Source organism: Rissa tridactyla, chromosome 2 (genome assembly GCF_028500815.1).
Source record: "Rissa tridactyla isolate bRisTri1 chromosome 2, bRisTri1.patW.cur.20221130, whole genome shotgun sequence".
In the NCBI taxonomy this organism is placed as follows: Eukaryota; Metazoa; Chordata; class Aves; order Charadriiformes; family Laridae; genus Rissa; species Rissa tridactyla.
In genome coordinates, this window is record NC_071467.1 from 167,252,755 (window position 1) to 167,278,827 (window position 26,073).

At 43.8% G+C, this 26,073-nt stretch overlaps 1 protein-coding gene across 2 annotated transcripts in view; it reads right to left on the minus strand.

The window, feature by feature from the left end:
• The window catches only part of SMARCC1 (SWI/SNF related, matrix associated, actin dependent regulator of chromatin subfamily c member 1), a 97,271-nt gene that overhangs the window by 32,117 nt on the left and 39,081 nt on the right, over positions 1-26,073 (minus strand). For both annotated transcript variants that reach the window (XM_054190314.1, XM_054190313.1), the window contains exons 15-22: positions 25,542-25,613; positions 20,434-20,547; positions 19,639-19,792; positions 19,214-19,327; positions 16,700-16,759; positions 10,895-11,153; positions 10,077-10,238; positions 25-80 (exon numbers count right to left, since the gene is read on the minus strand). In XM_054190314.1, coding sequence (XP_054046289.1) covers positions 25-80; positions 10,077-10,238; positions 10,895-11,153; positions 16,700-16,759; positions 19,214-19,327; positions 19,639-19,792; positions 20,434-20,547; positions 25,542-25,613 — 991 coding nt within the window. The remainder of the gene's footprint in view (positions 1-24; positions 81-10,076; positions 10,239-10,894; positions 11,154-16,699; positions 16,760-19,213; positions 19,328-19,638; positions 19,793-20,433; positions 20,548-25,541; positions 25,614-26,073) is intronic.

Consider the following 26,073-nt stretch of genomic DNA (forward strand, 5'->3'; position numbering starts at 1 on the left):
ACCAGTGTACCGAGCCAAGCTTACCTTCTCAGACTGTTGCCCATCTGTCTCCGTTTCCATCTTTTCTTCTTCAGCTCCATCTGAGAAAACAAATAAAGTATTTACAATTGTCATAACACGCATTTATCATACTCAACATTTATTTCAGGGTTAATTACGGTTTTCTGATCTCTACTAACAGTGGTTTAAAGAAAGCCACAACACTAAACTCCTGTAAGACTAAAAGCTTATTACACTAATTTTACTTTAAAAATCAAGTTTACTTGCAAATTTAAATTTGACCGGTTTTTCTTTTCAGTCCAATGAACAGGACAAAACATTAAGTTATCTACGCTCTGCTGAAACACCCAGTTTACCCACATAGAGAGAAACCATCAAATCTATCAATTTCAGCGACATAAAGGACAGTTCAACGCACAGTTCTGCAGTATTCAAGTCATAGACTAATCCCTCTTGGTAAGTCGCAGTATTATAAAATGTTTTTCCCAATACAGCCAATTTGATTCTGTAGGTGGTTGTCGGTTACGTGATTAACCTCAATTACGGTGCTGCCAGACTTGTAATTCCTCCTTAGCACAAGATCCCCTGAGCTGCTTTCGATGAAAGGTCTATCCAGAGGCATTGTCACGTGCTGCAGGTCAACCGAAGATTTAAATTCCATTTTGCAGGTGGTGTAAATACCAGAATTCTCCAAAGCAGACTTCAAAATAATTAATTCAACGCCAGAGTAACATTAAGCACTAGCAAATCTGTTAAAGCACTAACATGGTTCTTAAACACTAAGGATCTCTTGTTATTTCTGGCGCCAAAGTCACTGGAGTTCAAGATCCTCCGCACTGGTTTGACGTGAAACTCTGCACGGTGAAACCTCATTTCCCACCCTTCGTACCTGCTGCTCTGCATAAACGTGACGACCAACTGGTTCTCCAGTCCTGTGTGTCTCTTTGTGCTGTTCCTCCAAACACATCTCTCCCAAAACCACTCTGAAATTGGACCCAAGCCCTCAGAAATACATTCAAAGCACGTGTTTGAGTCTGAACTGAACAAAGAAGCTGAAATCAAAGAAAGTGGCCCACAAGGGGTAGTTCTATGGTAGATGTTTCCTGGACAGTGCTCTCACTCAGAACTTGATCGTTCATTCTCTTGCTTCTTCCTCAGCTGTAATGACACCAATACTCGTGGGTTTGTTGAAGACAGGATCAATGAAACGATTAAAGTGAAACCCTAACACTCCTTTCGCCTCCTCACTGAAAGAAGCTGTACTGCAGCTCCTCAAGAGCCCAACTGCAGCTGCCCAGTTAGGTGCTAAACAAGCTATGAACCACCTTTTGAGCACAAGAGCTGCTTGTTGGTTAGATATAAAGCAAGAAAAGAACATAAATTACAAGCTGAAAGCTCTTGAGTTTCTTCTGCGTCCAAAAGATAGTCATCCAAAGAAACTGAGCTGAGGCTGAATGAACACACCTCCCGACAACGCTGTCGCAGGGCAGCCTGCTCAACAGCTTCCCGAACGCTCTGAAAAACCAGAGCTGAGCTGCACCTTCAGTGCTAACGCTGAAGACAACACGAGCATTGGGCGAGCTCTGACTTCTCCCCAGTGGCTTCAGGTATTTGCTGACAGACGCTGTAAGATGCGCAGGGCTCTCCATAACGGCACCACTTGGGTTCTCTAGGCAATAACAGTTTCCTGGACTTCTCCAGGAGGTGGAGCTTCAGCCTTACACCATGCCCTCAATCTTCAGAAGACAGACATGAAACAGCCTCTGCTAAGACTGGCTCCAAGCCAAGGTTCCCATACTGAAGTCATGGAGTACTTCCTTATGGAAAAAGAGAAGTGTGCCGAACACATGTTCATGAAACCTCTACTGAGAGTAGAAGCAGCTCACCTACACCACTGCAGCCTCCAATTCTGAACTGGTCATCAAAAATCTCCATCTAGTACCTGACCAAAGAAGTCTTCCTCTCCTCAGAGGTCAAAACAGAAGGGTACAAGTCATTTGGGATATGAGCTATTTGGACACTTGGTAGGTTCTCTCACTGCCGTGGATGTGTGGGTCTGGAGAGCACCCGCTGCCTCTCACACCTTCCCATTCGGAACCCAGAACAAGTCTGCCAGACACCCATAAAAACCTGACCTTGACCCCAAGCACCTTCAGAGTGCTCTACACCACCAGGCCTGAGAAAATCTTAGCTTCAATACGCAACTACTGACTGGGATTCCTGCTATCGCTCGTTTTCCTTTTTCTGGCTGACCAGCCTGAGCCCTTCAAGCTTGTAACCGCTTATTTACTGCCTGCTTGGCATTCAAACAGCTATTACAGAGATACCTGGAGAGTTCTGCCAGAAGAGAGCCAGGCGCCCTCGCCTTACAGATTGCTTTTTGAGTAGCAACTGACCAGCTATCGTTCCATCTAACCTCACGTCTACAGCAGAAGACTAGGTAACAGCCTCACTGGTACGCAAGTGAGACCTAAATGAGGAAGGAAAAAAAGGGAAAATCAAATCCCATGTGTTACCGTGTGCTCACCTCGTAAGAGAAATGTGTGTCTTAACAGCAGTTAGTATCTTCTCGTGCTTAGTACACAGCTCTTGGTGCGAACCCCTGGTTCATTCATTAAATTATTCCTTCACAGAACACGTATTAAAAGTGTTCCTACTACGGATAGCAGGCCTCTGAGATAAGAGGATAACAGCCAGCATACTGATGGAGAATACCACGAAGGTGTCTCAATAAGGTACTACTACTTCCTGGTATTTTGCTCATGGATTGTTTAAAATCGTGATTTATTTGTAGCACCCAGCTGTTCTGCATGGACGGAGAAGAGGAAAGCGTCAGCACAACCTCGTAACTCCTTGTCCAGGATCTTAGTTTCTTTCTGCAAGAACAGAAACTCTAGTTTAATGTACAATTTAATGTACAGGGGTGTTAAAGAAGGAGCTTATTCAGATCATGGAGTCCAACACATGCTGCCATACCAACATAAAACTGCTGGTGAAAAGCCCTGATCCATCGCTAAGCTGCTGAAGACATTAGCCGGTGTTGGGTGTTCGTTTTCAGTAATCCTCATTTTACTGGTAATTCCTGTGTGCTACAACGGAAAAAAAACAGGTGTACAAAGTGTTTTGCTTTAATAGCAACAGTTCTGTAGAGAAGTTTTTACAGAAGTCCCTTCCATCTATGAGAAAACATACTGAAATGTCTGATTGGAAGATAACGGTTTTCCTCTTGGCTTATTTTAAGATGATAAACCTACTTATCTGAAGTATCTGCCACCATAATTCAATTTATGGGGTCTGGGGATATACCTCCTCAGAAGTTTTATCTCAGAGTTAAGATTTAGTGACCTAATAACGTCACAGGGAAAAACCTAGATTAGATTTTGTCAGACAGCTATTTCAAGCCCAGAAGCAGAGCTCCAAACTGGGCTTAGAAGTGTCCCCCCTCCTCCTAGTAAATGAGAGAGAAAACTTTATTCTCTCCTTTAGCGAAAAACCAAACAGAGGGAGAAAGTGCAGAACACTCCAAGTGCAGTTGGGTTGGTAGAATGGAAGATCCTGAGCTCAAACTAGGAAAATACTGCACAGGAATACGCAAATTTTCATTCTGCTGTGACACAACCCAAACACCAAGACTTGGGATACAGCGTAATTGAAAGAAAAAAGTCTATAATTTTGTATAAACAACCCAAAACTTAACCACAGGGAGAAGTGGAGCTATTCTGAAGATCTACTTTCCAACAAAACTCCAAGTCAGAGTGAAACAGACTGGAAAAGCTCTAGTCTGTGGACAATGTCAAGTCAAAACGGGGAGGCTTCTGGCTCTGAAAAGCTAACGACTTGATAATTTCTTCACTCTTCTGGAAGATGAGAACCTGGAGCTCATGTTCTCCAGTCTGGAACCAGGCTGAGCAGAGATTCAAGTCCAAGCATCCCATACCAGCAGTGAGCACCACGACCACTGGTCTATCTCATCTGCTGAAGGCTCCTGCTCCAAAGAAGCTCCCACAGAAACCTGCAGCTTCGCATTTATACTCGGGGGGGGGGGGGGGGGGGGGGAAATTCCCTAGAAGGTTCTTGTCACTCAACTGCACACGATTTGCTCAGGAACGCAAACGTCACAGGTGAGAGTACTCCTTGACATATTCTGAATTACATTTGAGAGAAGGCTGTAAGGCAATAACCACGTAAGCTGCCCCTAAGAACGCCATAAAATCAAGTCCTATAAAGCATAAACTTTCCTCCTCTACCCAAAAAATCCGTTTGTTCTCGTGTCTTTTAGGTAAGCCTGAACTCCCTTTCCATTCTGAACTCAATTATGAACACGTGTTTTGTTTTCTGATTACAACGCGTTTGAGGGCTTGCCATCTTAAGGCACAGTTTTCCAGAAAAGCAGCATCCAGCAACGCGTGAGTCGCTGCGGCAGCTGAGGACACGAGCGCAGGATGAGTTTGCGTAGGTTTACAGTGTCCTACACATCAAACGTTATCATAGATTCTAAGTGTTTGCTATTAATTCTCTGCAAGTACAGAGGCAAGTTTTATTAGATATTCCTTTTTTTTTTTTTTTTATTTCATATAATCATAGAAAGGTTTAGGTTGGAAGGAACCTTTGAAAATCATCCACTCCACCCCGCTGCCCCGGGCAGGGACACCTCCCACCAGCCCAGGTTGCTCCAAGGCCCATCCAACCTGGCCTTGAACCCCTCTCCAGGGATGGGGCAGCCCCTCGTCTGGACAGATCTGCAGACCAACGTGCAGACCACGGTAAGAGCCGTGAAGCTACTACCGCTGCGAAGACAATTCCAGGGTGAACAGGACACTCCAGAAAGACAAACTCCCTTCCACCCCCTCTTTAGAGAAAATCTTCTCAAAGAAAAAACAAACACATAGAGCATCTCACAGTAAGGAAAACCGTCCTTGCACTCTCCCCTTGCATCATAATACATTTGATGGACACTTTCCAAAACAAAGCGTTCTTTTATATTACACAGGGACACATTCAGCTACAAAGAGAGTCAGAAGGTATGTATGCGTGACAGTAAGATTACCGCGAACATCCTGATTTAACTTAGGTTTTCTAGTCCTGGCTGTAATAATAAATGTTATTTTAAAATTAGGATGACAACTTTAGGCAGGTTGTAGCCGATGGGTTTTGAAAACTGTTTTCTCGTATTAGCTACTACGCCCTTATTCGCAGTGACAGCGCTACGCCTCGGCAGGCAGCAGCCATCCTGCTCTCGTGCACCGGGGGGACCACCCCGAAACACTACGCGTATAAAGAAAAGGAAAGCGGTCCGTTATTAGTTTGGGGGTTAAATAAGTTTACCTGGGTTGAAGCAGGTTTTTTACTTCTAAATTACAGGCTATTGAAAGTACCTCAAAAAATTAAGAGCCCTCTAAATATTAATCCCTAATTCAAATACGAAAAGATAAGAAAAAACCCAAAACATTTGACTCTGCATGAGAACGACAGAAATGACTCTTGCCTTTCATCTGGATACGAACACAACCACACCGGTTTTCCTGTATGATCTAACAAGGTTAATGAAAATACGTAACGAACAATGCAAACAGGAACTGATTAGCTGGGGACACGTGTCCCTGTTACAAAAGGGGAAGATTTAACTTTAAGGAGAAAGAACCTGTAATCCCTCATACGTGGCACCAATGATGCTCTTTAACGCTCTTCAGGGGAAGCAAATGAGCATATTTCTTAAATCGGCAAGAGGCAGATGGTTGTGAGGCACCACGAGACATCTTTTAAGAAAGAAGAGCTGCTTGCAGACCAGGAAACATCCCCTCTCCATGCCCCTCTCCACACCTGAAGCAGCAAATATCTTCTGTCTCTATGCAAGCTTGCTCTGTTTTGCACATCCAAGATCACGGAGCATCATTTTCTATTACACGAACAACTTATAACGGACTTCTGACAAAGCCCAGTGACTTTACAGAGAAGCTAAATTGACTTTAGGTCAACAAGTAAAACTATAAAACCAGTTCCACAGTGAGAATTTGCTGCATTACCGTCAAACCGACACTTGCAGCATAAGCAGATACGGAACCTCCGTTGTCATCGGAAGAACAATAAGCAAAACCCCACATATAAATGCAGCGAATCACTAGGGTGAGCTTCAGCTCAGCAGATAGTTTAAAGATGCCCTCAAGACGTCACAGTCCCCTTTGTTTTCACTGAGGCAACACACACAACCTGTCAAAAGTCAGGCTCGAATATGAATATTTAATTGAGAGGAAACATACTACAGCTATGGAAAAATCCTGGCTATGAATATGATAATTACGCTATTATCTAAACCAGAACGTACATTTTCCACAGCAAGTCAGGACTCCACAGCCACCAGAGCTGCCTCTGTTTCTGCTTCACGCAGCCCGCGGACGTGCAGCACAACCACCCGATGGGCTTCCAGGGAGGAGGTGGCAGAGCCCACAGAAAGCTGCTGCGGCTCTTGGGCGAGCTGCACGAGCCCATCGCCAGAGGATCGATGGACTCAACCCTCCAGCGGTGCAGAACCAGCTCGCAGGCACCTGCACACACGCACAGCGAATGAAGTGCTCGGAGGCTGTTCTTTTTAGCAGCGTTTGCGTTATTTCTGAGTTAAAGCACACCCTGGAGACCGCAAGAGAAATCATCCTGCCAAGAATGAAGTAAAATAACTTCTCCTGTGTACATATACTTGTGCGTAGTTTTCTAGTCTGTGTATTTGAGAATGATATAAAAATCATCCATAAAATGTTAAAGTCAAACATCCATTTAAATTGCTTACAGTTGTAGCGGAGACAGTAACTGGGCCCCCATTCCCTCAGTGCTTGCTGTCACAGACGAGCTGCAGCTCGACGCACCCATACGCTGTGTCAGAGGAAACACTTTCAGTGAAATACTGGTTAGAATAAGACCTAAAATGCACAAGTAACTGCCTGCACCACAGGCACTTCAGAGACCGCCTCGTTCAGTGCACACGTATGCACTCCATGTAGTTAATCACCTTTGGAAAGCCATTAAGAAAGCACACATACTCAGAAGACTTAATTGAAACTCCTAAGTACCCCAGGCGTACTGAATCTCTCCCTTCTCTGGAGCTTAATCACCAGCCAGGAGAGCCAGGATCCCTTGGATGCTCTCCTCAATTCATTTTTTACTAAAACAGATGTAGTGCATCTTCATCTATCCTACTCTGCGACCTACAGCGGGAATTTACTCTCTTGGAAAGCCAAAGCCGGTGTCTACCACGCTAACCACAGCCTCTGAACCGCTCGAGTCTCCGCTTAACTCTACCGAAGCCTCACTATAGCAATTTAAAAGGAACCATCATCAGCTTTTTGAAAAACTAACAACTAAGACTTAAGAGGAGACTCTTGGATATTAACATAAGCTCCCGCAATCTGTTCCAGTCGTATTTTCCCCTTTAGCATCCCACATGGCTTATAATTCACCTGTATTAAGAGTTTTTATATTATTATGGAGCTATATTATTTTATTTCTAAAATATAACAACTGATGAACTTCAATTCTAGTAGGGAACCCATAGTAGATATTTTTAGTTCTCCATAGCGACATTTAGATACAAAACTTCTGGTCTACCCATGCAAAGCCAGCTCCGTTTCAGCAGTTGCACCCCACCACACTGCACTCCAGCGTCCCGCGCACACCTCTGCGAGCGCTGGATTCCCTCATGCCCCCCAGCGCAAAGCTGTTTTGGAGGTGGAAGGCACCACAGATTGTTGAGTGACCCAGTTCACTCTTGCTGAGCAGCTCCCCCAGGGAGAACCATCTGCTGTTGTCCTAATTTATTCCGTTAGTCACAGCCCAATACAAATCGCATTAACTATAACAGGACAGTGTTACTTATAGAACTCACCACCACACAGCTCATTCACAAATAATCGTGTTATGGTCATCTGCTCTCCAACTCCCCGTATTAAGAGACAAGCACTTCAAAAATCTCGATTTGCAACTTGTGTGCAAATTCTCCTAGAGCTAGGGCTAACCTAGGGACCAGCAACACCACCAACGATGGAGCAATGCTGAACTTCCAGGGCCGTGCTGCAGGATTAAGAACGAAGACTCAATGCAGCAGGTGTGTTAGGTCCTTCACATACTGCAGTGAAGTTTGTCCTTGGAGCATGTGGAAAAAGGAAACAAAGCCCCAGTAAGAAAAAACTGACTTAAGCTGAGCTTATTTTAAACCAACTATCAAATTAAACTTAGTCCCAGATGGAATAACACCTAGATTTGTTTTATAGTAGACTTGAAAATAAACCCCAAAGCCTTGCCCTTCCAACAGAGCTTCGATGCTTGCTGGCAGTTTTGCGTAACAGAGCGCTGTGAAGAGGGAGCAGCAGATATTCCCCACGGCAGTGTTCCCTTTTCAGCACATAATCCACATCTTCCCAAAGCTGCTGGAGTCACCATCCCTGGGGGTATTTAAAAGCCGGGCAGACGTGGTGCTGAGGGACATGGGGTAGTGGTGGCCTTGGCAGGGCCGGGTTAACAGTTGGACTTGACGATCTGAAAGGTCCCTTCCAACCTAAGTGATTCTATGATTCTATAATTAAGTCTGTCCCACCGAGTATGGAACTGAAAAATGCAACAAAAGGATTGTTGGATTGTTGCATTCCAAACCCGCCTGGACACGTTCCTGTGCAACCTGCTCTAGGTGACCCTGCTCTGGCAGGGGGGGTGGGACTAGATGATCTCCAGAGGGCCCTTCCAACCCTATGGTTCTATGATTGAGAGGCCTGTTAACTTCTTTTCTATTTAAAAATATCTTAATGAGCTAAGTGCTACTTTTCAATCTGATTTAAAAGCGTAGTTTTACAACGGACATTTAGTACCATAAATAGCAGACGTGCGTCTTCACCCGTATGACTCGCAGTTGAAAACAGAACAGCACGAGAACACGCAATCCTTTACGACTGGATCCACACAATGGGTCCTTTACGATCCCATCACCCAATCTGGCACCTTGCTCACATCTCTAGACGGGGTGACAGCAGGTCAACTATGAGATGCGCAAGCACAGCCCAAATCAAACATTCCAGTCAATCTAGATTACATCCTGTCCACTTTTACCCAAAGCCATACGTGCCTTTAAATATCTCGTCACTAAATTCACTAAAATGGTTTGTGATAAGCTGAACAAAACAGCAGCCAACAACGTTGGAGAGAAAAATAAAGATCTACAGACAGGTCGGTCGATCTGTACCAAACTCAAGAGGTGAAAGTCTGAGAAAGTCCGTAGGTACGTAGCAAAACATGCGTGTCCGCTCATTTTACTGTTGAAGGATGGCCAAATTAGAGTTAAAGAGAAAGGAGCTACACAACGTGATTTCACTTTACAGGGAGTTATCACTCCCTACAAGTTTTACTTTCCATAACAAATAAACATCTTGCAACTGTCAAAGTTCCAGATAACGGACTTTACCGAAGTATCTGTTGAATACTCCAGAAAATAGCTCAATTGAAACCGAGCTCTAAAACAAGAGCTTGTTAGTACGGCAGTGTAATGTACAAGAACCAGAGCCAAGAACCATGGCGTTATTGTGTCCCAGTCCACCATTTAATAAGAAGTTCCTTACCTGCCACCACCACAGTTAGCATGTTCTGAGAGTACAAGACTTACGTGAAAACTGGTGACCAAAAGGCATAATATAACATTGGAGGGTCAACTGGAGCACAAAGAGCCCATAAAGCCCAGTCTGCTTTATCGTAACTATAATGCTAGAAAGGCAGCACCCTCTTAACTACTCTGACACCCACAAAACTGGCGTGAAATGTTCTGCTCTGGTATTTTTGCCACCTCAACTCTATGGGTCCCCAGCAACAGATTTAGTCAAAGTAAGAAAACAAACTGCTAAAGCTAAAGCCAGTCCTAAGTTCATTAATTCAGTGTCAAGATTTAATAATCCCACAGCAAGCCGAAATGGAATGACCTGTCACGCTCCCCTTACCTGCGATTGCCATCTCATATTGGAGGTGAACTTACAGTTTATTGTGAGTCAGAAGAAAACGCCTAAGAGACCTCCTCTGCAGAAACTCCTGCATTTTGACGGACAACCTACCGATTTTCTCTGGCTCATCTGGACCTGTTCCGGCAATGCAGCTGCTCTCCAGCCCGTATGTTGGATCCACCTTCCCAGAGGCTCTTGCTGCCTCCTGTACTTTCTTTACATGAGCTTCAACGAGCTCCAGTGGAACCTCTTCTCTGACTCGAGAAAATTCCTCTGTTAAAAATGACACAGAAAACGTGATATTGTGAGGTTTTTATGGCAAATTAAAAGTTATGGTTCTGATCAATGCGTAGGTAAATCTTGTGACAAAGTGAATTCTCAAATACGTTAAGTTCCTCCTCCTCTCATTAGGTAGTTAATTTTCTCTCTCGAATGCAGTGGGAAAGAGTCTCTTCCCAATTATATAAAATTGTCTTTCACGTAGAAAAATAGGGAAAAAAGTGAAAGGAACTATTTCACCAATTTTTTAGAGGACGCACAGCTGCGCCAGGTAATTTCACGCAAGTAAAACAGGAAAACTCTTCAGCGTGGTGCATTTACCCCTGGCTAAACTACTGACAGCGGTCACAGCGACACCAACTACCAGGCGGCACTTGCAAGCGCTACCGCTAGTCGGTGAGCACAAGAGGGGAACGCAAGCCATCTTTAGACATTCGGTGGCCTTCAAGAGCTATTCTAACTTGCCTGTAAATTGGTAGTTTTCGCAACAATAGAGCACAAAACTGAGTATTAGTAGACCAGCTTTCTCCATACATGTAAATTTATTTTTACAACTTACTACTCATCCTTAAGGAACTCTAGAGTGAGTCAATTTTTAGAGCAGACTAAGAGAAAGCAAAGTGAAAACCACTGCTGGGGCAAAGCCATACCTAACGCAGCCTTCGCCGCGGCAGACGCCACCCGGGGATCCACCACGGATGCCAGGAAGGCGACGGTACTCATGACCGGATTGCCAGACTGGCTGAAAGGGACGGGTTGGTACGCCAGCGGGCCCAGGGACGCATCCGAGTTCTCTAAGTAGGGGTCTTCAATGGGGAGTCTCAGAAAATGGAGAATGCACTCATCCTGGGTACGGCTCCCAACGTGCTCCGAGACTTTGTTCCAGTCATCTTTGTACATCTCCAGAGCCTGCAACAGACAAAAATCATTGTATATGCACTGACTACTCTGGGGGGAAAAAACCCAAAAGCCCTACTTTATGCAAAAAAGATTTTCAATGCTAGTTATTTTGGTGATGGAACAATAAATGGGGATCAGGCAACTATTTAACATCATATTTTTTCTGGCAGCAAAATTACTCTGCAGAAGAAATATGAACGTCTCACTGGGACATCAGTTAAATTTAAACCGCTGGGACCATCACGTGAGTTTTATGCTGTTAACTGTATCAGAAAGAACTGCCAGAAGATTTGGGATTTACTAATAATATTTGCATAGTTAGTGTTTCCCCATTTTGCTTTCACACGAACAGTTTTACAGAGAAAGAAGTTTGCTTATTCTACCAAGTCTCAGCAATTCTTGTAATTCCCGTAACTGCTCTCCCTGAGGCCACCCTTGCGTTCTCCCGTTTATGTTTTAACACAGCAAGCTCTCTGGGGCAGGAACAGTCTTTATTTCACACGCATACACTACCTATGACGGTGAAGTCCAGTTTTTAGATCCCACAGATGTTATGAAAATGAAAGAGCATCAAACCAAGATACCAGAGGGGAGAAAAGAGGAAAATATTCTGTATCATGAAGCCAGAAGAGATCAGTTCTCCAGCAATTGTTAACCAGTCTGATTTGCGTTAAGCATTCCAATTAACAAGACATTATTATGTAGATAAGCCACCTGATAAAATACAAACTTTCAGATTAAATCAAAGACTTTGTAATTGCGAGTTTCAGTCGCTTTTGTTACTTAAGAAAAGTTGCTCAGTTACTAAGGAAAAGTCTCAACAAAACAACATAATGACAATGAGCTACTGAAGATGTAGAATAGAATCATTTAGGTTGGAAAAGACGTTTAAGATTGAGTCCAACAGTCTCTGACCTAGTTTTTTTAAAACCTAACAAATTAGTAAAAACCCCAAGTGGAAGCCTAATAGAATATTATCCCTTAACACCTTTTTTTTTTTCCCTCCAGAAAACTCTTTATTTCAGTTATTTAAGCATTTGGACAGCATACAGCAAGAATTGCAATATCCTGAACTGTTAACTTTCACATTTCTGAGATGATTAATGGTCCAGTCACCTAGAAAAAGCAGCTTGACTTCTCCGCCAAATAGGTTAAAACTTAAAAGGAAAACGGGATTGACAATTTAAAGGCGTATCAGAAGCCTTCTGAAAATAATACCAGAGGCCTGAGCAAGGGTGGTAAACACCTGCCTATTTACCTGTTTGAGTTGCAAGATCCCCTTTTTATTTTGGAGTTTAACATATTTGGCCGAGAAGTCAAGCTGCTTTTGACTTACGCTGTGCTTACCCTACAACAAACAAAGGCAATTAGCTCCACACTGCTTCCCAGCAAGCGACAGGCGTTTTAGCGCTGACTGGGAGAAGGGGAAGACCAGAGTTTGAAGCAGGCGTTATCAGACTGCCTGGAGACCCCCACTACGTCCTTACGGCCCTGCTGGTCGCCACACGGGATGCCTTGGCCTTCAAGGCTCCTGTTTGCAGGTATAACGTATTTCAGAAGACACAAAAATCATCCTCTTCCCTAACTAACTCCCCTTGACAACTGAGTTTCCCTAAATAAGCACTATGTCCGCTTAAGCGTGCACGTTAAGAACAAATGAAGTTAATGGCTTTTCAATACTTGAAATCTTTCCCTCAAGGCTGAGAATGACCAGAAACCTCAACCTTCACAGCACCACGCAAGACTGACTGAGCTTCCCACATGCACCACCTCTCATGGCACACAGGCAGAATTTGGAGTAAACGGGCGACTCCACTGGGTTATCTCTGTCAGACATCACGAGGAGGATACGTCCAACACGTCTGAGGAGTACACACAACTAGTTAACATGCTGGATGGTCCGCAGAGTTACTACTGGCAAGTAGAAGATAAAAACTGAGACAGCAGCCTCATGGTCCCCAACCTGGGAAGGGACGTTTCCACAACTTACTCTCTCTCTATATATATATATTTGAAGACTGTGCGTTCAGAAGACATTCATAGGATAGTTTGGGTGGGAAGGGACCTTAAAGGCCACCCAGTGCCACCCCCTGCCCTGGGCAGGGACACCTCCCACCAGCCCAGGTTGCTCCAAGGCCCATCCAACCTGGCCTTGAACCCCTCCAGCTTCTCTGGGCAACCTGGGCCAGGGGCTCACCCCCCTCACAGTAAACAATTTCTGCCTCACATCTCATCTCAATCTCCCCTCTGTCAGTGGAAAACCCTTCCCCCTCGTCCCATGGCTCCCCTCCCTGCTCCAGAGTCCCTCCCCACCTTTCCTGGAGCCCCTTGAGGGACTGGAAGGGGCTCTAAAGTCTCCCCTTATTCACCTATATATAAATCAGCCTTTTTCATCAACACTAAAAGTTTTGTAAAAAATCCAGGAGTTCCCGAACATACCATTTTCTTCACAGCAGTTATGGAGAAAAAATGTTTTAGTATTTTTGCAGCTAAAACACAAGCTATAAGAATTCTTCAAAGACAAAGTAATCTACTTGGGCACGTCATGAAGGATGAAGGTCAGTCAGGGAAAAAACCGCAAGCTGAGACATTTTCAAAGCTGCGGAAGTAGACTAAGCGAAAGGACAGATGAGTTAAAGCCAAGAGTGTTAAAGATCCCACAGGCACTGAAGAAATCAGAGAAAAAAAGACCAAGCTGCCTGCAGCGGGTGAAGCTTTTTGGCCCCCCTGATCTGAAAGCAATTTATGCCTTACCTGGCTGAAGCTTTAAGTTTCTCTCTCTCAAATCTAGCTCTTACTGCTTCAGTTGGGCGGGGAGGAGGGAAGAAACCCCAGTATATCTCTGGATATACCAGATGGAGATAACAGGGTCATTGAGGGAGCTTTCCCTCAAAACAAAAAGTGCCAAACTAGGGGAACGCTGTGCTCCAGCGGAGCTTAGCTGGATGGGAAGAACAACACAGGAACTGTTGAAGACCAGCAGCTAGACAACATGAAGGGCTTTGAAAGCTCAATGGAAAGAGCAAGCTGGTTCAGGAACGAACAAAACGCAGACTACATTGGCCAGCCTGGTCCACACCGCAGGAGTCACTGGTCCCCAAGTGCATATGAACCGTTCTTCCTGCCCTCCGTCTGCTCTTGCCCAAGTGTCTACAGCAATGAGGAAGTGCTTAGTTCACTAGGTCATACTCATGGCGAAGTATTTACTGAACACTCAACCTTCATTTCCCTTTCCCTAATGCCATCTCAGTGCTGTACGTGTCACTGTACATCCATTTTTAATCCCACTAGCATATTAGATCAGCTTTGCTCTTCACGGCCATGGAGGGTTTTGGGTTTTTTTTTTGCTCATTCTCCTTCATTGCTTGTCACTTTTCTGCTAGACAAACTAGCTCTCACAATAGCTGTCCTTGCTATAAATAGCTGAAAACGCGCTTAACTATGCAAGAATAGCGCTCTGTGGAGATACGGAGAAGCAGTGTGGCAGGGAAGATGATTCTAGGAGGGAAATGGTATTTCCTCCCCCCAATTCATTCAGTCAACAGGCGGAAGGACAATAATTATTTTAGATAAGATTTATTCTTTGGAACTTCACCGCATATATATTTGCCTAAAGCTACCCCAAGGACTTAATTGGACTGAGCTGGCTTGTTATAGCTGAATTACTTATGCTTGAACTGATATACTCTTTACTGATTTATTCATAGGTTAAATCTACGAAGAATGAAGAACAAAAACATTATTAATTTAAACTCACATTAAATAAAAGTGCAATCTCAAGACTCAGGGGGTTTTTGGTTTGTTTTTTAAAAAACAAAGAAGAACATGTCGTCTGGATTATTTCGTTAGGCTACTACTTGCTATGTGTGACCATAAGCTACAATCGTACAAAAGCATGAATTTTAAATATTAACACTCGTAAGGAAAGAAGCCAGAGTATCAAGACATTAGTCTTGTTTCTCCATACAGGAACAGCATGAAAGACATCTTAGCTCTTTTCAACCCATAAGAAAGTTTTTTCCATGTGCCAATAGAAAAATATTGGCTAAACAGTGCGTATCAACCTGACATTAAAAAAAAATTAAAAACTATTTTGGCTATTTGATGAACACTTCTATATCCACGAAGGCTGAATCAAAGCACGCTGCTGATTAGGCGCTTTGGCTAGCTCAGAAAAGAAGCCACACACAGAAGCTGAGTATTGTTCAGCCCCGTTAAGCACTGTCAGGACCCATTGTCCACGCTTTTCCTTATGAAATTAACTTTTCAATGGGTTTACTGACACATGTAAAGACAAAAAAGGCAGAACAATCACGCAATTGCAGTCTGGTTTAAGCTCTTTCTGCAAGTAAAAACAAACATGAACGCACACCCACAAACTGGCATTCTTATTACATAAAAGGGAAAAAAAAAATCAACGACCCAACCTCTACATCAAGAAAATGTTCCTGGAAAAGAAAACTAGGTAGATGATAATTTCTTTATACGAAGTGGCAGCACATTAATTATTTCAGGCCACCAAGATTCTTCTTCTGACGAAGCACTAGGGAAAACAATGCTGCCCTGATGCGAGTGTAGAAGACTGGAACACAGTTCTGCAGTTCACCTCCCGCGATGGTTTTCATCCCGGACTGGAAATCCAAGAGACCCGACAATTACCGTGTGCTTCAAGAGCATCAGACTAAGCAAGGTGGGGACAAAGACCGGATTCTAGCACGCTAACAGTTCTTTGACCTCATTTTTACAGTACCAATGTGATTTGAGTCATCTCATATATATTTCTTGTAGACTTCCAGAAAAAGCTTAAAGAATACATGAAGCGCAGCTGTGTGACAAAAGGAATGGGCAGACGTATGGGATTAAAGAGCTACTAAATAAAGAGCGTCCCTTCTTAGTGGCAGGAGTCATCTGTTTCTTAACTGTTTCAACTTCAAAAATTAGCAGTTTCCCTTAAGATGTTCTGGCATAGCCAGAAACCTTTAAATTTATCAGAATTTCAAAAATATTCATCTTAGTGGCAGATAAGGGCAGTAATTTCATACCGTTATTAACTTCTGTTAATGGAGAGACCTCTCTGCACTGCAAGATCTGTTCTTGAGTATACGCGAACATTCTTCAACACTTACCTTCTGGTTTGCAGACACGAGTCAGATGGAACTCAAAGTACACGAAGCTCCTCTAGTACCCAGATGTTAGTGCCATCTCTTTTAATACTAATGTTCTTGTAGCCATGATGGTCAAATAAAGCGGTACGGTTTGGAGGGAGAGCTGTAACCTTCAACCAGTTCAAAAGCCATCACCCCAGCAGACTGAAAGGCAGCCGTGTACACACGGATACTCAACCACACCCTTCCTCCAGCTACACCACTCGGGTCTCAAGAGTTTGCTTCCCACTATAAACTTTGCTTTGCTATCCCGGTTTCCGTAAAAGCATGCAGTTGTCATCTCACACCACTTCAAAAAAATTACTAACATACATAGATTTTTAAAGCATGTGATACGTGCTTTAAACCCGCACGTTTTGGTTTCTTAGCCCCCACCCTCCATGAACTTACTTCTAATAGCAGCAATGTCTCTTGTTCTGTCCATTCTCTTCCAGCACTTGCACCTTTACTCTACAAAAGACAGGGAGGGGGGAAAAAAAAAGTGAAATACAGGTCTTTTTGCACAGAACGTCTTAGAAGAAAATATTAAGAAGGAAAGGGGAAGAATCTGTTATTTAATCCACCCACACACGTACCTTTCACAGCCTTCCTACCACAGCTAACCTAACCCTGGTTATCTCGTACAGTGGTTCAGTTCACACGATTTACTCGCGTAGCTAAGGCACGCAGGTGACATTCCTGCAGCCTCTGCGGAGGCTGGGGGTTACGGATCCCACCTTCCCAACACGTCTAGGAGAACCTGCAGCTCCTCTTTTACTCCACGCTAAAGCAAAGTGATTTGGTACCCTTTTCTCCTGGCTTCCAGCTATCTTTGCCTGCGCATACAGCAAACAGAAAAGAGAATCTTCCTAAATCATAAAAACAGGCAGGAGTGCTGACGGCATTCTGGTCAGCTTGACTTTGGCCAGTAAAATTAAGCCAGGAAGAGAGCAGTTTACAGAGAGTGTTCTACAGGTGACACCAAAGGACTGCGGCAGCCAAGGGACACTCAGAATCTCTAACTCCTCACCAGCTGCCGAACAGCCGGAGGAGGAGATGGTATTACTCGATTCAGGCACACCTGGGATTCTCTCCTTTCTGAAGGGAACGGGGCTTACGTCAACGTAACTTCAGCCCCCTTTAACGTTCTGCTTCCAAGACAGGCTGCGTAGGTGCATGCTGGTCCAAAAAGCATTTCATCTATCTAAAAGTTCATCAGTAACTCAATTAAAAAAAAAAAAAAAAAAAGAGATCTTTATGAGTGAGATGAGCTATCTGAAAAGACAGCGTAATTACAGCAAGATAATCTGCATATTTAGTAATCACTTGCTCCAAGGGTTGCTGCTTCCAAATCCATAGCTCGCGGTTAACTCCTGAAATTTCCTAAAAGTTACAGAACTTTTGGTGAAAGCTTCCCCTTCTCTAATTACAGACACCCTAATCCGTTACATGTCAAATAAAGACAAAAGCTGCTTGTCACCTGCTTATGAAAGAACCTTATCTAGATTGGATGTCTCTGTGCAAGACCACGCCAAAAGGAAAAGGGTATTTAGGATAGGGAAATCCATCTTATCTCAAGCCACATTTCAAACAGATCATTAACCCACAGAGAACATTAATCAAAGTGAGTCATCCAGCAGCTGATCAGGTCTCAAACAGGCTGGTAGGAACAGCCAAAAAAGCAACAGCCACACACAAAACAAAAACGGTAATCAACTTCTGCAGATAAATCTGCTCAAGTGCATCGGTACAGATGCTTGTAAACAGAAGCAGAGTCTAGAACCAGTAAGAGATTTATGAATTTGGTGAATATTTATACCTCTCTAAGTGAAAAAGTCACTCCATGAAACATGATACGGAATCAGGCTCTATAAATAAATCCTGATCTCTTGTGTTTTGGTCTTGTTGTTTGTTTTTTTTTTAAATAGTTATCTCATGATCTTTTAGGACAATGAACACTGTACTTCAAAAGTCAGTTACATAGAATTAGCCTGTTGTCAGGCCAAGAGCCACTGCAGAGCTCCAGACTGAAGGCCACGCTGAAGCAGTAACATGGTATCGCTGCAGCAGCTCCAAGCACTACTGGGTACACAGAGGGTTATCAGGCACCAGGAGTTAAAAGCAACAGGTTATGGAATTACCAACATCAACACAATGACATCTCAAAACTCTTAACTATCCAGTACAACACGCTGCAATGACAGGGCTAAAACAGAATCACAGAACGTGTTGGGTTGGAAGGGACCTTTAAAGGCCACCTAGTCCAACCCCCTGCAGGGAGCAGGGACATCTTCAACTAGATCAGGTTGCTCAGAGCCTCATCCAGCCTGGCCTTGAATGTCTCCAGGGACGGGGCCTCCACCCCCTCTCTGGGCAACCTGGGCCAGTGTCTCACCACCCTCAGTGTAAAGAACTTCATCCTAATATCTGATCTAAACCTGCCCTGCTCTAGTTTAAACCATCGCCCCTCGCCCTATTACTACATGCCCTTGCAAACAGCCCCTGCAATGGTTTTGTGACACCTTTTGTCATCAAGCAGCTTTCTAGTTCTCTCAGGCTAGAAAACCCTGCTCAGACTTGGAAAACAGGATCGTTAAGGACCCTGCTGAAAGATCCCAGTTCCTGTATTGAACTGGATGGTTTGTTGATTCTGAACCATTCAGGCAAAATATGCAATAACATAACGAGCGTTAAGCGTCTGAAGACTGAGAGTGTTGAGTAGCTTGGGACAGGTACATGTCTGTATTTCTACAAACTCAGGTATCCAACACAACCGTGTATCTTAGCATCCTACACTGAGACAGAAGAAATCTAGAGCAGGAATGTAAGAGTAACATAGGTCGTCTCAACGTCACCTAGCAGAGGACACTTGAGGAAGAAAGTTTAATAGAAGGAGCAGGGGAAAAAAAATGTTAAAATGCTTGCCTTTGCTAAAGTCTTCTTTGAGTAAATGTCTGTGCGAAGTCCGAAGTTCTGCAGATCAGTAGGCTTCTCTTTGTTTTTCTCAGGAAAACTCAACATCTGCTGAGCAGCTGGAACCTGTGAACAAACATGACAAGAGAAAGGTGAGAGGGGCAGGAACTGAAAGTTATTCAAGGTTTTCAGACCAATGTTAAACAGAACACGGACTGAACAAATAAGCTGAACATGACTCTACCGAGATGACTTTACATAATATGATTTGCACACAACACTAGCAGATTTGTTTTGGAGATTCCAACTGCCTGGAACTCTCAACCTAGATGGACAAAAAGCGAACATTTCAGCAAATCACACACAAATTACTCAACCGAGATGCACGCTGGCTAGAGCTAAGGCAAAACCACGTTGGTGCGACCTGCAGGGCTCACCTGCGGAGTGCGGATATGGAGAGGCATAAGTCCCGAGGGTGTATCAGCCAGCACATTGAAGTGAGGGGTAGGAGGAGGCCCCATTGCCATGGGACGGCTTTCTGGATCCACTTGGTAATTAATGAGACCCCACTGCTCCAGGAAAGCATGTACTCTATGGAACAAATTGAAAATCTTAAGAACTAAAGCCTTGCTTATGCTTGACATGGCAGAAAGGAGACAGCAAAAGAAGGAGTTTATGTTTCAGGATCGAATACAGATCCAGAATCTTCTATAATCCTTCAGTAATCACGCACAGCAATACACATCACATAGCACGAGCTTTGTGCAGACATGACTGCACTTCAGCATGTTGCATAAAACAAAACACGACATTTTTGGTTATAGATTACAGGAAATTACTTAATTAAGGACAAGGCAAAGCAAAGCTAGGGCTGCACACATGGAACCATCTGCAGACCGTGTACGGACTGTAAGGGCTGCACAACCATAAAACTGACATAACCCAGTTGCAAAACTGTTATTTCTAAAAAAACTCCACATACTTACTAAAGAGTAGAACCTAAATAATCACAAGTTAAGATCTAAACTCTGTAGGCATGGTTCAGCAAGCAGACAGAGTACTGTAAATAGAGAATAGCCTGGTTACTGAAAAAGTGGGGAAACTGCTAATCAACAGCACGATGGCTATTGTCCACACCGGCGCTGTCATACTGCAGCACTTCCATTTCTAACACAGCTCCTACTGCTTTTTGTTCAAGTGAAGGCAGTGGCTGAAAGATCCGTGGGTTTTACCTCATGACAGCGCACACATCTCCGGTCAGGTTCCTTCTGCAGGCAGTGCTGGTCAAGTACTCTTGAGGGTTTAAGCGATAGGTGTCAATCATGAAGTTGCGGTAAGCCAGGTATCTGGAAGACAATTAACAGGTAGTTCACGTACATTGATGTCTGACAAAGTTTACAATATGTATTTTAGGATTCACCTTCTCCAAACACTTGTATTACTGACAAGCGAACGCCAACGGATTTTTTTTTTATTGATGAAATTTAAGGATCAGTATCAAAAAGCAATAGGTAAAAATCATAGAATTGTTAGGGTTGGAAGGGACCTTAAAGATCATGCAGTTCCAACCCCCCTGCCATGGGCAGGGACACCTCCCACTAGATCAGGTTGCTCAGAGCCCCGGCCAGCCTGGCCTTAAAGACTTCCAGGGATGGGGCTTCCACCACCTCTCTGGGCAACCTGTTCCAGTGTCTCACCACCCTCATGGTGAAGAGCTTCTTCCTAACATCCAGTCTGAATCGACCCATCTCTAGTTTTAATCCATTCCCTCTAGTCCTACCATGACCCGACATCCTAAAAAGACCCTCCCCAGCTTTCTTGGAGGCCCCCTTAAGATACTGGTAGGCCACTAGAAGGTCTCCTCGGAGCCTCATTTTCTCCAGACTGAACAACCCCAACTCTCTCAGTCTGTCCTCATAGGAGAGGTGCTCCAGCCCTCTGATCATCCTCGTGGCCCCTCTCTGGACACATTCCAGCACGTCCATATCTCTCTTGTGGTAGGGGCTCCAGAGCTGGACACAGTGCTCCAGGTGGGGTCTCATGAGAGTGCAGGAGAGCGGGAGAATCACCTCCCTCGACCTGCTGGCCACGCTTCTCCTGATGCAGCCCAGGAAAGTAGAATTTATTTGTATATACTGAATACGACCCATCTCTTCAAATTGTTTCATTCTGGATTTTATCGGTGTTTGGATTAGCAGAACATCGAAGCACGCTTAAGTTGCAAATCGCACCAATAGTTGCTGTAGCTTGGTCACTAACCAAATACTTGCTCGCCAGACCACTAGCTGCAGAAATAAATTAATGGGGTCTGGTCTTCCTATGGAAACAGGCTAAATAATCCATGTCAAATAGCCTGGAAGGAAAACAACTGCACAGAAAACTAGAAGTAGCGCACTGGATGGAATGCTACTGTTTCTACATGTGAACTTTTTAATGCATAAGACGACCGGTAAGGAAAGGTTAGAGAACAGCAAAATGGAGAAAAATCCTTGAAAAAAAAAAAAAAAGCAAAGAATCTTTGAAAAGCAGAGGGCAAGAACCCAGAAGCCAGCACAGCGCTCCCACCTCGCTGAGCTGGGACAGCTAAAGCAGAAATGACCCCCATGACATTCCCGTATTTCAGTGCACAACAGTCTAAGCAAGCGCATTTTGGGGTTCCGCACTGTAAATATTGCTTCGCAGCCTCTTCCAGTATTTTCAGTAAGTTTCTGGAATGTACTAATGCTTCCTAATACAAGTTGTTCACAACAAAATAAACTACCATAAAATTATGGCTAGCCCTTTTCTTTGGATGGAACAAAACCAATCTGCCAAACACACGTGCGCACCCTACGTAAGGATGTGTTCAAAATAGTGTATTATAAGCAGATTTCTGCCTTTGGAAAATTCAGGATGGGAATATGTCATACGCAGTGTGCAGAAGCAGCGGGTAACCAAAAATATAACTCACGCAGAGATGAAACACCGATGCCTTTCACAGGCAAGACACAGCAGACAGATGCTGCAAGTACAACATTCCTGCCAAAATCCCACATCTTCATTCTGGCCAAATTGTATGTGAAACTTGCTGGAAAAAAAGTTATGGGACTAGGTGTTAGGTTGCTTCATGATGAACATTTGGTAGGCAAGAAACAAAAAGGGAGCTTCTTCCATTGAGGAACGTTCAGGAACATTTTTGAGTGCTCCTGGAGAGAAGCGGGTTACCACCTGCTCACTGATAGGTGCTTTAAAGCAGTCTTGGCTGCAGAAATTAGTTTAATATTTATTAGTTAAGGTCACATTACTAGGTGAAGAGAGAAGCCTAAGACAGAAACATCCCTAAAGTTTATCCTGAAGGGAGCCTGTTTCCGACAATGACACGACCCATCAGGTAAAATGTGTCAACAGCGAGAAAGAAAAGTCAACTAGTATTTAGTTAAAATCCCTTTTAAGACAGAAACCACCCCCCAGGCACCACTGTCACAAGAATGAACCTGTGTGAGCTCCTGAAACGCGGTATTTTGTTTGGCCTGAAAACTGAGCTGGAGGCAAGACATTTCCATTCCGAAGGATGATTCTATTTTATTTAAAAAGAAAACACAAAGCCAACACCACATGGTCCTCCTACAATCCCTAAATGGCAACAAAAATACACTTCTAGGGTAACATCAGGACTGGGAGGAGGCCCTAATTTGCTTCACTCACAGGCAAAAACCAGTAGCAGCTCGTGGATGAGTATCAGGAGACCTGATGTTTTGATGTTTTGCAGCCTTCCAGTCCCTCGAGGGGCTCCAGGAAAGCTGGGGAGGGACTCTGGAGCAGGGAGGGGAGCCATGGGACGAGGGGGAAGGGTTTTCCACTGACAGAGGGGAGACTGAGATGAGATGTGAGGCAGAAATTGTTGGCTGTGAGGGGGGTGAGCCCCTGGCCCAGGTTGCCCAGAGAAGCTGTGGCTGCCCCATCCCTGGAGGGGTTTCAAGGCCAGGTTGGACGGGGCTTGGAGCAACCTGGGCTGGTGGAAGGTGTCCCTGCCCAGGGCAGGGGGTGGCACTGGGTGGCCTTTAAGGTCCCTTCCCACCCAAACCCGTCTGTGATGTCAACTGATAAAGGAAGCACGGGATTACACGTGATGACCACATCAATGGCAAATATGAAAGATGAGCATCCTTCACCGTTCAATCTGTTCGCAGTCTTAGACACCAAGTCCTAGAAACCCCCAAACAAAAACATGCCAAACACTAAAACTGATGGAGCAGAGTTAGTGCCAAATACACTTTGGATCAAACACATTTTGGAATCACTATGATGCAGCTACAGGTACCTCTGCAACTCAGACACGTAGAGAAGCTGTGCGTAAAGACTACAGACTCAAAATCATTCAGGCTGACAGGGACCTCAGGAGGTCTCTAAGCCGATCTCCTACTCAAAACCATGGTCAGCACTGAATTTTGACCACATTGGTCAGAGCTTTCTCCAGCAAGGCCTGAACGATTCCAAGGAAGAACGTTCCCAACTTCCCCGGGCCCCATCCCAGTGCTTCCTCTTCTTCAGAGTTAAAAAATTCCCCTTATAATCAAGATAGAACTTGCTGTGTTTCAGTTTGACTGATTTTCTGCTGCCACACACCTCAATAATGAGCCTGGCTCCATCTTCTCAGTAACCTCCTTGTGCATCACGCAACTGCTATAAGGTCTCCCTTCTCTTCTCCTGGCTGAAAACCCCTAGTTTCTAAATTCTACCTCAATATTAGATCAGAAGCCTCACTAAAATATCCATCACGCCTGAGGAGAGGAGATTCAAGCACAAGAACATCCTCTCTGACGTCTGCCTCGTTTACCTGCCGGCAAAGCAACGCAGGATGATATTACCGACATCATTTGCACTAAGAAGAAACTGAGGAAAAAAAAAAAAAGGCAGTTTGAAGAAACGTTGTGTACGGAAAGTGCCCGGCTTTGCTGATGTTAAGACAATGTATTGAGAAGACACCTCAAATGCTTCATTTAGTAATTAAAAAAAACACACCTGGTTTAAAAATCCGCAAAAGCTTTGCAACTAGACCAAGATTTAATACCCATATAAAGGGAACACGCCTAGCCTGGCTCCACTGTCCAAGCCGACAAGCATACAATTATGTTCAAATTTATCATTTTTTTTTTTTAATGAACTCTCAGGTTCTAGGATTATAACTTTAATAGGAACAAGCACATTGTTCAAAAGCCTGATGTTGACCACCTTCCTTTAATCAGTCACCTTTCAAGACTGCTCTGAATAACTAAATTTACTGTCACAACAAAAAATTCTCAGAGAGGGGGAGGTGTACTTTCACTAACGCACGTAACAAGCCTTGCAGTAGATTCTCAAGGTGAGCACATTTGCTGCAAAATCAGCAGCTTATCTTGTTACATGGCTAAGGGAGATCAGAAGTTAATCACTTCATGTATGAAAAAACCCTGCAATACCTCAAGACAATAATCAGCTTTTTTTTTATTATTATTATTTTAAACAGCTTCAGGGAAGCTGTTTAAACAACTGCGCGTGTGTAATTTTGAATTAAGAACAATTAAGTTCTGCATTAGACACCAGATCCCACAAGGAGATGAGATAGGTACAAGCCGGATCTAAATTCAACTGAGAGAACTCCTCCTAGATTTAATAGGCATGTCCAGAATTAAAATGTCACTAGAGGGTTTGGAGCAACTATATAAGAAAAAAATACTTTTCTTCTTGCAATGCCCAACTCCAGCTCTCTGATTCAAATCAGACTACCTAATATTTGAAAACAGAGTTACATCTCAGGCCTGTGAAGATTCACCTGCACTTTCAGAATTACCCATCAGCTGCTCAGGGAACTGTGAAATCAACACAGATAACTGTGCAAAATCCATTCCCCAGCCTGACGCGGCATCCTACAACAAACTTGGTCATCAGTGCTTACACACAAAACTCCCGAGTCTCAAAATATAGCATGGCATGAGAAAAGAGCGAAAAATAAGGAGGATTATTAAGTTTCTACAGTATCGTGAAATTTTTCAGACTTCTTTGGAAGATGATCATGTCTTGTACCACACAAGAAAATTCAAGAATTTGTTCCAATATTGCTTGGGAGAAGCCAGTTTTATTTTACCTGGATAATCACTATTAACTAATACTTTGATATTTAAACTTTTACCTCTACTACAATAACACACAGACACTATCTAACTACAAGAAGTGGTCGTACAGGTGCTCTTTCCTCCTTTCATGCCCCTAGAGACAACACCTGCTTAACACCTGCATATCTAAGCGACCACAGGTATCATGAAACCGGAACTCCTCCATCCTGCCGCCCTCTCATCTGCCTATATTCGCATGTTCTACTTACATTTCTGGAGTCTTGGACTTGTTTTTTCCATTGAAGAATTCAGGAAGAGCCCGACGTTCGATCACGTGAATACTGTAACAAAAACACACAATTCAGATGCCAAATACTACATACCCTTGGAGCACTGCACACCTTCAAACGACTATCTTGAGGGAGAACATTTATAGCAAGGCATATTTTTTAATTTTTATTCTTTTTTAGAAACCCTACTATTCTAGCACGGCCCTTTGAAATTTGCTAATTTCATCAAATAAGCAAAGCTGCACTAAAAAAGCATTACAAAATTCAGTCATCGATCAAAATGCCCTAATCAAACTCTGAGAAGTCCGGAGCAGCAGCCCGTTCTTTCACGAGTTCTGTATTCCCACAGAAGCATCTTTATTTTCCAACCTACTTAGTGCGAACGTTCAGCAGAGTACCAATAGCTCAAAGAAAGCGGCTTTTATGGTATATATATACTCAGAAGATGGAAGTACAAGTGCTTTGAGTCCAGCTCCGAAGTTGGATGTAGAGCAATTACTAGTGCTCGCAA